At 33.8% G+C, this 16,865-nt stretch overlaps 2 protein-coding genes across 2 annotated transcripts; one reads left to right on the top strand and one right to left on the bottom strand.

The window, feature by feature from the left end:
* Positions 1 to 2,420: 2,420 nt before the first annotated feature.
* LOC145591537 (putative serine/threonine-protein kinase PBL17) lies at positions 2,421 to 9,739 on the bottom strand. The gene is made up of 6 exons (XM_081648028.1): positions 8,996 to 9,739; positions 7,960 to 8,321; positions 7,281 to 7,416; positions 5,161 to 5,297; positions 4,613 to 4,736; positions 2,421 to 3,232 (listed from the first exon to the last, which is right to left on the bottom strand). The coding sequence occupies exons 1-6, from the start codon at positions 9,216 to 9,218 to the stop codon at positions 2,646 to 2,648; spliced, it is 1,569 nt and encodes a 522-aa protein (XP_081504154.1). The 5' UTR covers positions 9,219 to 9,739; the 3' UTR covers positions 2,421 to 2,645.
* Positions 9,740 to 13,502: 3,763 nt separating this feature from the next.
* On the top strand, positions 13,503 to 16,030 carry LOC145591876 (protein FAR1-RELATED SEQUENCE 5-like). The gene is made up of 4 exons (XM_081648362.1): positions 13,503 to 13,814; positions 13,914 to 13,988; positions 14,781 to 15,704; positions 15,773 to 16,030. Exons 1-4 carry the CDS (start codon positions 13,503 to 13,505, stop codon positions 16,028 to 16,030), a joined length of 1,569 nt encoding a protein of 522 aa, XP_081504488.1.
* Positions 16,031 to 16,865: the final 835 nt, after the last annotated feature.

Genomic DNA, 16,865 nt, shown 5'->3' with positions numbered 1-16,865 from the left:
GAATGCCCCCCCCCCCCCCCCCCACAAACTTAGGCATTTCTTTTGGAGAGCTTGTAAGGGATTCCTTGTGGTTCGAGAAAGACTTGCTTATCGCCATTTGATTGAGGATAAAACCTGTTCAATTTGTGGGAATGGAGAGGAGTCTTATCCACGCCATTTTTGACTGTGCTGCTGCTAAAGATATATGGGCAACAAGCAATTTCAAGGACTTAATTGAACAAGCCCTAGTGAGAGCTTCACCACAAGGCTGTTGTAGTTAAGGGTGAACATGGTCTGATTTGGTGCGATTTGAGTCCAAACCAAACCAAACCAAACCGCAAAATACGGTTTGGTTAATTTTTCAATCCAAACTAAAACCATATTAGTATTGAAACCAAACCGTAATAATACGATTTGGTGCGGTTTGGTTTGCGGTTTATAATGAGACGATATTTTTTCCTAAAAATTATCAAATAATACTTAATAAATTTATAATAAAGTTTATTTAATTAGCTCAAAGGGATTTAATGTACTACAAAGTTATAATAAATATGACTATCAACTAATCAAGTGCTAACACAATAACACTTATAGTTTTCTTTTGATTTTAATTTTCATGTTTTGTTTGTTTTTATTTTTATTTTTATTTTTTTAGTTATTTTATAATAATAATAATTATTTTAATTTATTAAAAAATTATATAAATATTAAAATACGGTTTGGTTTGGTTTATAATTTTTTAAAAACAAACCAAACCATAAACCGTATTTACAAAAAAATCGAAACCAAGCTGTATTTTACAAACCGTAAACCAAACCAAACCGCTATAATGAGATTTGGTCTGGTTTGGTTACGGTCCAGACCAAGCTGTATACAGCCCTAGTTGTGGTTGTGTGATAGGGTCTCGAAGGATGAGCTGACTGTAATGACCTCCCTCTGCTGGGCAGCATGGCATTGCAGAAACAAGGCAACGTTTGACGAGCCGTTTGATCCTATTGCCGTAGCTATCGGGATGTCGAAGCTGGTCCAAGATTACATTGCGTATGCTGTTAAAGTCCACCCACAGGGGGTCCGTGCTGCTCCTTCTAGGAATATGTCATGGCATTGTCCAAACCCGGGTGTTATAAAAGTTAATTGTGATGCAAGGGTGGGCAACGAGGTTCAGATGGGTGTGGTGCTTAGGGATCAGGGGAGCATTATTGTTGCTGCGATAGTGTTTGGGCTAAATCTTGCAAGGAGGCTGGGTTACTTGAAGGTGGAGGTAGAAAGTGATGCATTGAAGGTTGTTTTGTGTGTGAAACAGAAGGCCGCAGGGCTCTCCCCTTTTGACCTTTTAGTTGATGATATTATTGCTTGCTCTTTGTATTTTGATTCTTTTGCCGTGTCTCATGTTAATAGGGCGGGGAATACCTTAGCTCATTTGGTAGCTAGGTGGGATACTAGAAATTGTGATGAGTTTGTTTGTCTCGGTCCTTTTCCCCAAAGTCTTTTAACTTTGGCGGAAATTGATCTTATTTAATAATAATTCCCCTGCTGTTCCTCAAAAATAGTTGGGTGGAGTAAGAGTTTGAGAGAAAGAAAGTTAGTGGAGGGGTCTACATCACATGAGTATTTTTTTTTTTTTTTTTTTTTTTGATCTAAAAGGGGAAAATGTATTCCAAATAAACAAAAGAACAAAACAGAAAGAAAAGAACGAAAGAAACTCAAAACACAAAACAAAAAGCAAACTAGAAAACTAAGGAGGTATTAGGCGTGGTAAAGCCACTCCCCTAGCATCCTCCGCTATAATACGACTAAATTCAATAGGAACCGAACTAATTAAACCAAAACTTGTGTCGTAAACGACTCTACGATTGGCCAACTAATCTGCCGCGCAATTGCCTTCCCTATAAATATGTGCCACCTTGATCTTCCAACTGTCATCTTTGTTCTTGTTGAGACAAAAGTTAATCTCGTGAGCGCATTCACCTCTCCCTGCTTCTCCACATCACATGAGTTGAGCGTAAAATTTATCCATTTTGTGTTGCAGAAAGTTTTTTTTTATTTTATTTGAAAAAATCCTAAAAAGAATACTACGTAACTTATAATTGTTGAAACTCATTTTATCCAATTAAAAGTCTTTTTTTTTGTGCGTGAAAAATCTGAAAAAGAATACAAGAAGATTATTTGTGAGCAAATGAATTATTTTTTATTGATAAAATAATAAGTACGCACTTTGCTATACAACGTGAAGGGTAAAAATATGGTATATACTTTCCCTTTTGATAATACTCATAATAGATAACATTTTATTGCGTGACAATTAAAAAAATAAAGGATTGATGTCATAAATGATTTGAGTATGGTGTCTAATTATACTTCGTATGTATCAATCATTCATTCAGAATTCTCCAAATGACCAAAAAAAAGTGTTGGATGTACTAGAAAATGACATTTACAGGTTACAACAATAGGGGGACTATAATAAAAATGAATATATAAAATGTTAGATTATGTCATTATGAATCTCTATTTACATCCAAATTAATTACTACTCCCTGTTGATACCGAAGGCTTGACAAAATAGCTACTACTCAGAGAATCAATGCCTCAATTCTCTCTTATACAAGACTTGCTTTCGAGATCAGAAAGCTACACGAATACACCACTTTGTAGTGCTTGAACATTCATTTAGACATCTGATCTCTGAAAGATCTATTGTGAGTCCTTAATTCAGGGGAATGACTGCGGCGGGAAAGACTGCGGCCATAAAAATCATTTTGAGGCTCACTCATGGCTCTTCCCTCTCTCCTCCTTCGACGTTCATGCTGTACACCAACTCTTTCTTCTTCATTCTTAGCAAGAATTTTCTTCTCTACTCGAGGGTCCACGTTAAGTTTTTCTTTAGGAGCTTCATAGAGGGTGACTCCACCATTTTGAGATGACAAAGACGTTTCCCGGGTTCGCTCCTCCTCATAAACAGCTTCAAGAGTTTCAACTGCTTGACTCATCGGAGGTCTTCCTTTCGGGTTTTGGCTAAGGCATTGGTACCCAAGGCTTGCCACTTTCATCATAGCCTTAACTGAATACTGCCCATCAATTCTTGCATCTAAAATTCGAAGAAGTTTCTTGTTATTATTCAAGAGAGGGCGACACCATTCTACCAGATTATGTTCTCGGCTGGGTCTACTCTTGTCTAATGCTCTCCTTCCAATAAGCATCTCAAGCAGCACAACTCCAAAACCATAGACATCACTTCGTGCCGTTAGATGCCCTGACAAAAACAGGCAACTTCACATTGATGGCCTCACTAAAAGAATGTACATACTATGTATATCAATAAAATTCCATCCATCCATACTAAAAAAAATGCCATCACTTAAATTAAGTATTTGGATGAGGATAAAATTCAAACATAGAATTATGACAGGTCTCTTAGTATAATTGTTGCATAAAAGAAGAGTTGGGATGTCATCAGCAGATGTCAATAACCGGAAATTTTCTAACGCTACAATCCAAGTTAGAAAAACTAGAATTTATAATGACAGAATATGCAATAGGTTAAATATTACCGTGTCATAATGAATGTGTCACTGGCACACTCCAAAGCAAAACAAATAATGAGACTCATGGTTAGACTCTAACGGGATAGATACTATTAAAACGGCCTAATCAGTTTCTCAATAAAAGCATAGACAACACAATATTTATACAACAGCTTGGAAGCCAAAAATCCAAGGTTAGAATGAATAGAATCTAACGGGATAGAAACTATTCAACAGCCTAATCGGTTTTTTTCGAGCTTCTCACTCTTTGCATTCTCTCTCAATTCATAGAGAAGTAATGGACCAAATCTAAATCTGTGTTAATTTAAGAAGACACCCAGTTGGTTGAAATTTAATGATTCCACCAAGCCAGATCGAGCCTCACAACTGGTATGCTGTGTAACAAATACATATCATCTACTCTCTTAGTAATAGTCACGTATATTATTAAGATGTCTAGAAAGAAACTACTTTTCCTACTACAATAGTATTCCTCTGTCCCTTTTTATTTTTCCACCTTCCCTATTGAGGTGTCACTAGTTAATTCTTCCTATTTTCACTTTTCCTTTTTAAGTCAGCATTGTCCAATAATATCCCCCTTTTCCTCACAATTTGGGTCCTATTTACTATCTATTCACAGTTAAAAGTGGACACATCATCCCACTTTCTCCAACACTTATTTAAGTATTAAGCTATGTGGCCCAAAAGGGCAGATGAATAATTAGGGATAGAGGGAGTATGGTCTATGATTAAATGTCCTAATATGCCACTACTTAAATTAAATAATAACAGAAAGATAGGAAAAACACTTCTATTATTAAGTGTCCCTTTTGTGAAATCAAGTTATATCCTTAATTATAAGTGGTTAAAACAATGTGACAATTAAATTCAGACAAATGTAATCCAGATTTTCCCCTGAAAATACCCTTAATTGAAATGCATGAAAACTGTTTTAGAAGCTGGAAGGCAAAGCAGTGCCTAAAAACTAGTACAATGTACGATGCAACTCAAATTGAAGCAAATCATTTATCAAAATCTCAAAGAGAAAAAGATACCCTCCATAAGAGCAAGATGAACTTATCAATCTAACAGTACATTAGAAGCCTTACCAGTCATCACATATTCTGGAGCTGCATAGCCATAAGTACCCATAACACGTGTTGATACATGTGTTTGGTCACCCATTGGACCTTCCTTAGCAAGCCCAAAGTCAGAAAGTTTTGCATTAAAATTCTGCACATTGCAAAAGAAAATATCAATCAGAAAAGTCACAGCTTTATAGCAAAGGCAAAACAGGATGAGACAACTTCTAATTATTTCACCGTAAAATTAAAATTTTTAAAAGTATAAAAAAAGAATGAAAAAACGAAGAAGGAAGAATAAAGTTATTGAAGCAAAATGTGCACATTACAAAGGGTATTAAAACAGAAAAAAAAAATATCAAGAAAAAAAGGTCAGAGCATCTACCCTTACGACCCTACCCACTGTTCCCAACACAAAAAAGAACCCAAAGCATATATTTTCTGTAATTGTACTTCATAACTACAAACTGCTACTCGAAAAAGAAAATCTCATGTTTCTGCAATTATTGGTTAAAAAGTACTTCTAAAAAATGAAAGCGAAGTTAGTTAGAAAAAGGTAAGGGACAACAGCTAACCGCATCAAGCAAGATATTTGATGTCTTAAAATCACGGTAGATGATTTGCCGCTCCAAACCATGAAGGAAAGCAAGCCCTTTCGCAGCATCAAGAGCAATTTTTATTCGCCTCAACCACGTGAGGGTAGAAGACATTCCTTGCAAAAGCAGAGATACTAAGTGAGTACACTATATACGAAAAACTTTAAAAGGTTTCAGTTAATAACACTAGTTCTTATTCATAGTAATGCATGGTATGTCCTGTTTTTTAAAGGATGGTTGGCATATTTAGCCATTTAGGAGAGTTGTTTGTCATCTATTTTGAATCTTTTTGATATTTATCATATGAATAAATGCAATAAATTCTTAAATTTTTAGCTAGACATGTTTTCATAACTTAAATGAAGATATGATGAGATTTTGCTGATTAGAAGTTTTTAATATGGTCATGGTATGTGCCAGTCAAACCTGCAAGATGGGTCATGGCCAGATGGAGGACTAGGTGAGATAATGGGATGACCAATGCCTTTTAATAGTACAATGCTTAAAGACAATAAATGTATGGAATTTTGATTGTCTTCCTATCTTGCAATTCAGGAAAATACAAAATGTGTTGAATAATACAAATGTACATATTAACTATAACATGTCGTTCTCATTCACCTATTACATCTACCTGATAGCTATATAATTCAATGAAGGGGTCCATTCTCATGTCAAATCCCTTCTGGAGTGCTACCAAATCAGTGGTAATAAACTCACCCAACTACACCTAATAAAATATTCTAATTTTTGGGAAAACATATCGCCATATTTATTGCCTATTGTTTGCATAAGTTGACAAAACATATCTAGCAAGATGACTGGTAGACATACAAAAATAGACGCTTAGATTTAAAGGCTTGGAAAGGCAAAAATGAGTTACTTCTATTTACTCCTGTATACATATAAATTTTGAATAAATATATCTACCCAGATGTTTCAGACAAGAGATGAGTCCTAATATGTAGAGAACAGAATAAGCACATTAAAATCCTGTATGTAAAATATAGTCACATCATATATCATTAGTTTTGTGTTTCGCATGGAATCTACTTAAGAAATAATAATCATCATCATACTCAATTCAATCGGATTGCATCAAGGGTCTGCATTAAGCCCTTTTCTTTTTGCAACGGTTCTAGATGAATTAACTAGACCAATTCAAGATGAGGTTCCATGGTGTATGCTGTTCGCAGATGATATCGTTTTGGTGGATGAGACTAAGGATGGGGTTAATGCCAAGTTGGAGCAATGGAGGCAAAGGTTGGAATCTAGAGGGTTTAAGCTAAGTCGGAGTAAGACTGAATATTTGGTATGTCGTTTTGGCACTCAGAGGGGGACAAGCAATGAAGTGGTGAGTTTGGATGGAAAGGATTTGACCATGAGTGAATGTTTTAAGTACCTAGGGTCGATCATCCAGAAGAATGGTGACATTGATCAAGACGTGACCCACAGGATTAAGTCAGGGTGGCTTAAATGGAGAGCGGCCACGGGAGTGTTATGCGACCGCAGCATTCCCTTAAAGTTGAAGGGAAAATTCTACAGGACTGCCATAAGACCAGTGTTGCTCTATGGTACAGAATGTTGGGCTTCTAAGAAAGAGCATATTAAAAAGATGGAGGTTACGGAAATGCGCATGTTAAGGTGGATGTGTGGAAACACTTTAAGAGATAGAATCAGAAATGAGGTTATTCGCAAGAAAGTAGGTGTGGCGGGCATTGTAGATAAATTAAGGGAAAATCGTCTGCGTTGGTTTGGACATGTAAGACGGAGACCCGAGGGTGCACCGGTGCGAAGAGTGGAAGAGTGGGACCATGGAGGGATTAAACGAGGAAGAGGGAGACCAAAGATGACTTGGTTGGAAGGAGTGAGGAAGGATATGAAGTGCATGGATTTACGTGAGGATGAAGTTTTGGATCGTAAGGGATGGAGGAGAAAGATTTATGTTGATGACTACACGGAATAATCAAATTTGGTTCATGTTAGCCGACCCCACTTTTGGGATTAAGGCTTTGATTGATTGATTGATTGATACTCAATTCAACTGGATTTAAAAAAAAAAAAAAAAAAAGGCTTTGCAGCTATTAATGGCAACTTACTGCGGAAGAGATGCTTCTCCAGGCATGCAGATGCCATATATTCATAAACCAACAACCTGTGCTCATCTTCACAGCAGTACCCAATCAGCTTTACAAGGTTTGGATGGCTAAGCTGTCCCAAGTAGCTAACTTCTGTCTGCATCATAAAAGATCTATATTCATTACAACCATTTCAATGCAACAAGCGCATATCATGTTCTACGACAGACAAATAAGGATCCTTACATCAACTTGGGTCTCCAACAACATAACACATTAAGTTGAAGAGCAGATAATAGTAATTACTTTATCATGTCTTGCTACGACGACAGGAATAGAAAATATAATTTGAGCATTAAGATTTTAAGAAGAGAATCTTAAGTCATCAGTTGCATGTTAAGGTCCCAAAATTGTCATTTTTGTAAGAAAATCTTTTTTTATTTGAAAGAACTTTTGTAAGAAATTCTAAACATGTAGCTGTTAATTCCACCTTATTTTCATTCTCTATTGCTATCAACAGGCCCCAATCATAATCTAGTCAAACTAAAATAGAGACTAGGCTTCTAGTAAACATCTTTTGACAACTCCAAATCAACAACTTGGTTGTGCTTGAGTGAGATCAAGACAGAGCTCTAGCAATATTATGAGCATGATAATGAATACAAGGCATCAAAAAAGCAAGAGATGTATGAAGAAGTACCAGCCATTCTTTGTCTCCTTGAAAACCATTTGGGTTCAGCTGCTTAATGGCCACCTCTGTGGTCTTGTAGCCTGGCCTCACAGTCTCGTCTATAACTCCTCTATAAACTACTCCAAAGCCACCTTCCCCAAGAATTAGATCTGGCCGAAAGTGTTTCGTAGCCAACTTCATCTCCTCAAATGAAAAGATGTCAACTTTACTATATTCAGGATGCTGGCGGAGTTCTTTTACATCTTTTGGGGTAAACAGGAAGTTCGGGCTCTTGCTACCCTGCCGCTCCCCTTTACATCCATCTTTACTCGTTGAAGTAGTTGTCGCTTGATTTAGTACAGGGGACATTCGACCGACTCGATGACCACCACCTGAATAACAGCCAACCATACAAATGAAGATAAATTGCACAAAAAGTCATGTATACTGAACATTCTAAATGCTCCAAAAATGGACTAATTTGAAATTCTTCCAAGGATTCCAACATTTCCCACTTCTTCAATGCATGTCAATATTGCAGCTTACAATAACCCTTTTTTGAGTAGAGTGTAATGCTACAAAACACAAGCCAAAAACTAGAGCAAACTCTCTAATATTGTATTGCATAAGAATATAAGATATTTGCATTTACATAGTTTGATAATCTAACAAGTAACAACGACTCATCTAACAAGTATAATCTAACAAATTCTCATAGCTGAAAAGCATATGTAACCGAAAACCATCCTGAAAATGAAAAAACCTCATACATTCAATCAATTAAACAATGCAAACTCAAAGAGAAGTTTTAAATAACATAACAATACAACCAACAAAAGTAAAATCTCCCAAAAAAAATACACCCCTACCAACAATATAAACCACATTAACTATTATATTAATCAACATTAATTTCTTGGCTTTGGGGTTGTTATTGTTCTACAATTGTAACCCCTATTCAATTATATCATCAAAACAAACCACATTCACATAATCTCAATTATTAATACAAAATCAAACACCCAACAAAATCGAAGCATAAACAAAGATGGATTCGAGACGATACCTCTCTGATTATTCCGAGGAGCTTGTTGATGTGGGCGATGTAGATTATAATGTTTGTGTTGTAAATGTTGTTGATATTGTTGGTATTGTTGTTGTTTATGCAAATGTTGTTCCTCTTGCAAAGATTGTTGTTCAGATTCACTGGAACTAAAACACATTCCCATGAATTTCAACCCACCACTTTTTTTCTTTTGCTGTTTCATTTTTCCATCAACATTTGACATCTACCCAAATTTTATTTTTATATTTTTCAAAAACCAACCCAAAAAAACCCAGAATAAAATATATATACCCAATGTGCTAAATTACAAAAATTAAAATTAAAAAAAACCCAGAAAAATTCCTAAATGTCAGAAAAAAATTCCTGAAAAACCCCCTAAAAAACGATGATAATGTAGATTAACGACAGATCTGATCTGGGTACGAAATTTTAAAGGGTCGCCGGGAAAAGTTAGCCGGAGCTCCGGTGAAAGTTCGCCGGAGAAAAAAATTACAGCTTTATTCAATGAAATTTACAACAAAAATTTGCAAAGAAATCCAAAATAGCTGGTTTGTTGAATTAAAAGAGAGAAAATAGGGGAGAGAAAGGAAGAAAAGAGGGAGTAATTTGGAAGAAGAGCCGCCTATAACGGTAAACCATGAGAGGAGGAAAGGAAGAAGCTTGTTTATTGAGGGACCCACAGTGTTGTTGGTGGTTTTTCTCTCTCCTTTGATGTATTGTTGTTGTTACTGAGTGCATGCCAAAACAGGCAGATACACCAGCAAAACATTCACCATATACGACGGGTATTATTTTATCTCAAACCGACATAAATGTGATGTGGATGTGGTGCTCTATATATATAGATTGGTAACGAAAATTTAGGAGGCATGATGGAATATGGATATAAAGAATATGCTAAGATGTCATTGTCTAAAGGATTTACTTGCAATTTAGGAGGCATGATGTAAATCACCAAGGGATTGGATGCATGGATAATGGATTGTTTATATTTGTTTATGTGTGTCTAATCTGTCATGTGTAGATGTGTCAATTGGATGTTTGGGATAAGTTCGGTGAGGTTGGTCTAGTCTATTTCTGTTTATGTGTGTCAAATCTGTCAATGCGTAGAGGTGTTAATTTGGGTGTTCGTGACAAGTTTGGTGAGGTTGGTCAGGTCTATATAACATTTGAATCAGGTTGATTTTTTTGTGTCCATACAAGTCGAAATTTGAATCGAGTTTTGTTTGAGTCGGTCAACTCAGTTTTTGATACTTCTAATTAAGGTGATATCACTATTCACTGCGCTTTATGAATGTGTATTTTTCTTTTCCCGTCACAAGCAAATTAGAGATGATGATTAGAAAGACTGCTTTGGACAATTTTAATTAAGCAAACTAGTTATTAAATTAGGCCCTCAAAATGTAAATTTGCACAAATTTAATTCTTGTATTTGCTTAAAATGTTGGTTATTTGCTACATTCACATAAAATCAACATTACAATAAGCAAAAACATAAATATCTTCATTACTAAGTTGCACTCTTTTTATATTAAAAAACATAAATATCCTCATTAAATGTCTTGGTTAATTATAGAGCCAAAATATACATTAATATGTAAGCAAAAACATATTCCAGTAGGCTCTTGCAGAAATAATCTTGCAATTCACTTTAATTAACTTGTATAATTTTAATCACAAGTTCCCTCTAGGTTTTCTCCATGGGAGGGTTTTTTGGTTCCCTCTAAGGTTACCCCCTTGAGAGGGTTTTTCTAGCCTCCATTGCTATTTTTATTTTTATTTTTTATTTTTTTTATTTTTTTAAGGTTTTTCTTCACTCTTCTCTCTTTTTCTCTTTTTCTCTTTTTCTTCCATCTCTTTTTCTTCTGATCTCAATTGTAAATTTTTGTAGGGGGTTCTACCGGTGTTTTTATCGGTGGTAAGCCCCAAAAAACTTTGTAATTGCTTTCACTAAATGGATACCATCTTTTATGATGGTGTTTATTCAATTAGTCTTTTTTTTTTTTTTTTTTTTTTGTGTGTGTGTGCTAAAGATTGAAGATTTAGGGTTTTATCGTCTCCGAAAAGTATCTAGAAGACCATGTGAGTTTTTTTTCACCCAAACAACTACTCATCCATGGATCTCAAGCTGAATTAGTGTTAACTCACAAATTGTATTGCTTCGGATGAAGTTTTTTTATTAAGGCGATCATTGATCGAATTTGCGATGTAACTACTTCTAAGATAATTTGTACTTGTGTTGGAATTTTAGATTTCTTAGGAATTGTTTGTAAGTATCGTTTGACTATCTTTAATCAATGAAATCCCTTTTCTTCTTGTCAAAAAAAAGAAAAATAAATAAATAAATAAATAATTGTATAATTTTTTAGTATTTATCCACAATAGTTTCGACACCTATCATGACGCATAATTTTAGGTAACAAGTTGTAGTTTGGTTATCAATAATTTCAGTGCCTCTTCTGTGCAGCTGGCCACACAGTGTGGCCAGCGTCCAACTCAGCAAAATAACGGAGTCAGCTACGCGCGTCAAAAAATAACGGAATGAGAAAAACACGCACTTGCACGCACTTCTCATTCATTTCTTCTTAAAAGCGCCGTCATTCACACAAATCCCTAGAGCCGCCACATTTACTTCTGAATTTCACCAAAATCTCATAATTTGCGATAAACAAGAGCGCTACAATGACTGAAGAATTACAAAACTTTCCAGAATCACAAGAATCAATGGAAATCGAAGAAATAGGTGATTCATTGTTGAATCTGGAGATCATAGATTTCGAAAAAATTCTACAAAACGATGAAATTCAAGGTAAAAATTAATCTCATTCAAATTTTAAATTATTATTGATAATCCCTAAAATCTATTAAAGTGCTTTCACTTAAGCTAAAATCCTAATAAGTAACTCTATTAAAATATGAGGGTAACCCCTATTATATAAAAAGTAATTCCTATAATTTAATAAGTAAACCCTGTTATTTAATAAGTAACACCTATAATGCAATAAGTAATTCTATTACAATAGAAAGGTAAACCCTATTAAGCAATAAGTAATCTATCCTTTATTATGTAATAATTAATGCCTATTACGCAATAAGTAACCCATATTGCATTAAAAGTAACCCTACTACACAATAAGTAACCCTATTACACTGTGAAGGTAATCACTATAATGCAATAAGTACCCTATTACACTGTGAAGGTAACCCCTATAATGCAATAAGTAACCCTATTACGCAATAAGTAAACCCTATAGTGCAATAAGTAATCCCTATTATGCAATAAGTAACCCTATTACACTGTGAAGGTAACCCCTATAATGCAATAAGTAACCCTATTACACTGTGAAGGTAACCCTTATAATGCAATAAGTAACCTACAGTGGAAAAGTAATCACTATAATGCAATAAGTAACCCAGTTAAACAATAAGTAAACCCTATAGTGCAATAAGTAATCCCTATTACGCAATAAGTAACCCTATTACACTGCGAAGGAAATTACTATAATGCAATAACTAACCCTATTACAGTGGAAAAGTAATCAGTATAATTCAACAAGTAAATCCAGTTAAACAATAAGTAAACCCTATAGTGCAATAAGTAATCCCTATTACGCAATAAGTAACCCTATTACACTGTGAAGGTAACCCCTATAATGCAATAAGTAACCCCTATTACATTGTGAAGGTAACCCCTATAATGCAATAAGTAACCTATAGTGGAAAAGTATTTACTATAATGCAATAAGTAAACCCAGTTAAACAATAAGTTAACCCTATAGTGAAATAAGTAATCCCTATTAATCAATAAGTAACCCTATTACACTGTGAAGGTAATCACTATAATGCAATAAGTAACCCTATTACAGTGGAAAAGTAATCAGTATAGTGCAATAAGTAATCCCTATTAACTCCAATAATGCCAGACATTTAACTCTTAAAAAACTCTGTATAATCTGAGTCACTAATTCAAAATTAAAATATTTTTACAGATTTAAGTGGTAGCACCTTAACAGATGATGCCAGATATGGAGAACAACATGAAGTAGATTATACAGGGAGCCTTGTTGGGTTTACTGCTGCAACTTTAGAAGAAATATTTGAAGAATATAAAAAACATGCTTTTGTGATTGGATTTGGTGTAAGACAATCAACAACAAGATACACTCAAACAGAACCTAAACAAGTACGAGGAAAAGATTTTGTTTGTTCAAAAGAAGGTTTCAGAGTAAAACCAAAAAACTCCTCCTCCTCCTATTCCTGGACAAAAACAGAAGAAGAAAAAACAAGTTCCAATCACCAGAACAGGATGCAAAGCATTCATCAGAGCAAAAAAGAATAAAGAAGGTATGTTTGAAATAGAAGAACATGTAATGCAACACAATCATGAAATAACAGAAGAGAATGGCAGCATTTACAAAGATCAAAGGGAAAAATAACAAAAGATAAAGCAAAAGTAATAGACATAATGGCTGAAAGTGGACTAAGACCGACATAATCTTATCGTCTAATGTCTTATGAAGCTGGTGGTGAAAATGTATTAGCACACACAATGAAAGACCATTTCAATTACATAACAAGAAAGAAAATGAAGGAGATTGAAGGAGGAGATGCACAAAGTGTCATAGACATGTTGACTCAAAGACAATCAGAGGAACCAGATTTCTTCTTCAGATTCAATTTAGGAGAAAAAACAAACAGACTTACTGCCATTTTCTGGAGGGACTCAGAAATGAAAGAAGATTTTGATATCTATGGAGATGTTACTATTTTTGACACCACATACAGGACAAACAAATATAATCTTATTTGTGTGCCAATTGTGGGTGCCAACAATCATTAGCAGAATGTAATGTTTGGTTGTATTTTTATTGTTGATGAAAAAATAGAAACTTTTGAGTGGGTACTATCCACTTTTAAGAAATCAGTTGGTGGAAGTGAGCCAGCTTCAATTTTTACCGACCAAGACTTGGCTATGTCAGTTGCAATTCAAAAGGTAAATTTACATTTTCCCTCTTTTTTAATGCTATGAATTTACCACTATTATGCCACACAAACAACTTCTATTATAAAATATCTGCTGTGCAAAATAAGTAAACCATATCACACAATTAAGTAATGCTTCTAATTCTATAAAGTAACCCTTTTTCATATTATTAAGTAATTGCTATTAGGCATTAAGTAATTGTTATTATAATGCTATTAATTAAAATTTGTTATACTATTAAGTAATTAATAATATACCATTAAGTAATCCATATAATACTACTAAGTAACCCCCCTCAAACTATTAATTAGTTGATAATATACCATTAAGTAATTGATAATATATTTGTTTTGCAAAATAACTAACTCCATTAAAGTACAAAAGTAACCCCTTTTATACAACATAAGTAACACCTATTTCAGAATAAGTAACACCAAAGTATTCAGAATTAAAATCTTATTAAATTACCCCTATAACTCTATACACTTTAATTTGTAACCCTTATAAGTAACCCCTATAATCATAGTAATTTATACCTATAACCCTTAATAAGTAACCCCTGTAAACCTTAAGATATAACAAGTATATAGCTTAAAAATAACCCTTAAAATGTACAAAAGACTATAAGTAACACTACTACAAAATATAAGTAACCACATATTGTACTATCTAGTAACACCAGTTATGTTATATAAATTCACAAAAAAAAAAAAAAAAAAAAAAAATGGAAACCTAACAAAATATTCAATGCAGGTTTTCCCACACTCAAGACACAAACTTTGCATATGGCATCTAATTAAGAATGCAGTGTCAAGATTTGGAGCATTAAAAAGAGACACAACTTTCAAAGATGCTTTTAATAAGTGTCTAACAGGTTGTGTAACAGAAGAAGAGTTTGAGCATTGTTGGACAAACATGATAAAAACTTACAAGCTAGAAAATAACAGATGGTTCAAAAGACTATTCAGCTTGAAAGAAAAATGGTGCACTGCTCTCAGTAAAGACTTTTTTTCAGCAGGAATACTCTCTTCTCAAAGAAGTGAAAGTGCAAATAATGTTGTAGGTTTCAAGGCAAACAAGAACACAAGCTTGACTGATTTTTTCAAGATATTCAAACAAACAGTGGCTAGGTGGAGGAACAATGAATCTGATGCAGATTTCAAATGTTCCAATTCTAAACCAACTTCAAATTTACCATTCTATGGAATGCTAAAGCATGCAGCAGAGGTCTACACACAGACCATATTCAGAGACTTTGAATTTGAATTTTCAATTGGATGCATAACAAATCTTCATTATCAAACTCAAAGTTACTTCTTTTATGAAGTAAAATTAGAGAATGATGAAGCTTCAAAGCAAAAATTTACATTCAACATGATAGACAACAGTATAGCATGTTCATGCAAAATTTTTGAAGAAGTAGGGTGGTTATGCTATCACTGTATCCGAGTGTTACAACAGCATTCAGTCACCAAAATACCACACAGATATATCATAATGAGGTGGACAAAATATACAAAGGCACATGTATGGAGAAAAAGGGATGAAGAATCAGCAAATGAAAGAATTCCAATAAAGTACATTCCGTGGAGACAAATTATGGCAAGGAAAGGCTACAATCTGATTTTGAAATGCCAACAGCACATAGAGACCAAAAACTTAATAGAGTCAGAGTTTAAAAAACTTGATATACTAGCAGATGAAATAAGAAACAGCTTGGAAAAGGTAAGCCAAAACTGTTAATTAAACATACCAATGTATCCAATATAACTTTAACCTTTTATTTAATGCAGGAAGAAGAAGATGCAACAAGTCAAGAAGCAGAATCAATGCAGCAAAACAAGACTACTGCAACAACAGAAATAGAAGAACAAATTCCTACTGTTATGGATCTAGAAAGAGCAAACACCAAGGGAAGAAGCAAGAGAATAAAAGGACATTTAGAGAAAGGAAAGCAAGGAAACAAGAAAAAAACAAAAGCAATGACAGCAAAGGGAGATACAAGAGAATTTAGAACAATCACACCAATACAAAATCCAAAGTTATTTTAAGTTCTTTATGATAAGATATTTATGTCTTATAAACAATGTTTCTACATTTAAATTTCAGACCTTATTTTATTATTATATGATATTAAGTAACCCATATTATTAAGTATACACTCAAATGCTTTTAAGTAAACCATATCAGAATATAAAGTAATGCTTCTAATGCTAAAAAGTAAACTTTATCATACTATTAAGTAATTGCTATAATAACATTAAGTAATTGCTATTATAATGCTATTAATTAAAAACTATCATACTCTTAAGTAGTTGATAATATACCATTAAGTAATCCATTGAACACTATTAAGTAATCCCTCTCCAACAATTAAGTAACTGGTATTTTGATATTAAGTAACACATATAAAACTTAATAACTAACACCTACAACACTCATAAGTAATCTTTATAACACTTAAGAAGTAACACCAACAACCTTTAAGAAGTAACCCCTCTCAAACTATAAAGTAATTGGTATTTTAATATTAAGTAACGCCTATAAACCTTAATAAGTACCAACTATAACACTTATAAATAATATGTATGACATTTAAGAAATAGCACCTACAACCTTTAATAAGTAATCCCTATAAACTTTATAAGTTATCCATAAAACTTATAATAAGCAACACCTATAACCCTTAATCCATTAAAAATAGAACAAGTAACCAATATGTTTACATGAGTAACCCCTATAATATGATTAAGTAATGCTAAATAAGTAACCCCTATTATTTTAACAATATGACTCAAAAATAACAAAAGAAAACAATCTACTATATATATCAATGTAATTATAACTTTAATATAAACCTTAATAATTAACACCTACAACACTTAT

This window comes from Chenopodium album, chromosome 18 (genome assembly GCF_948465745.1).
Source record: "Chenopodium album chromosome 18, dcCheAlbu1.1, whole genome shotgun sequence".
Taxonomy (NCBI): domain Eukaryota; kingdom Viridiplantae; phylum Streptophyta; class Magnoliopsida; order Caryophyllales; family Amaranthaceae; genus Chenopodium; species Chenopodium album.
Note: the sequence above shows the minus strand (reverse complement) of the source record. Positions and strands in the feature narration are given on the sequence as shown.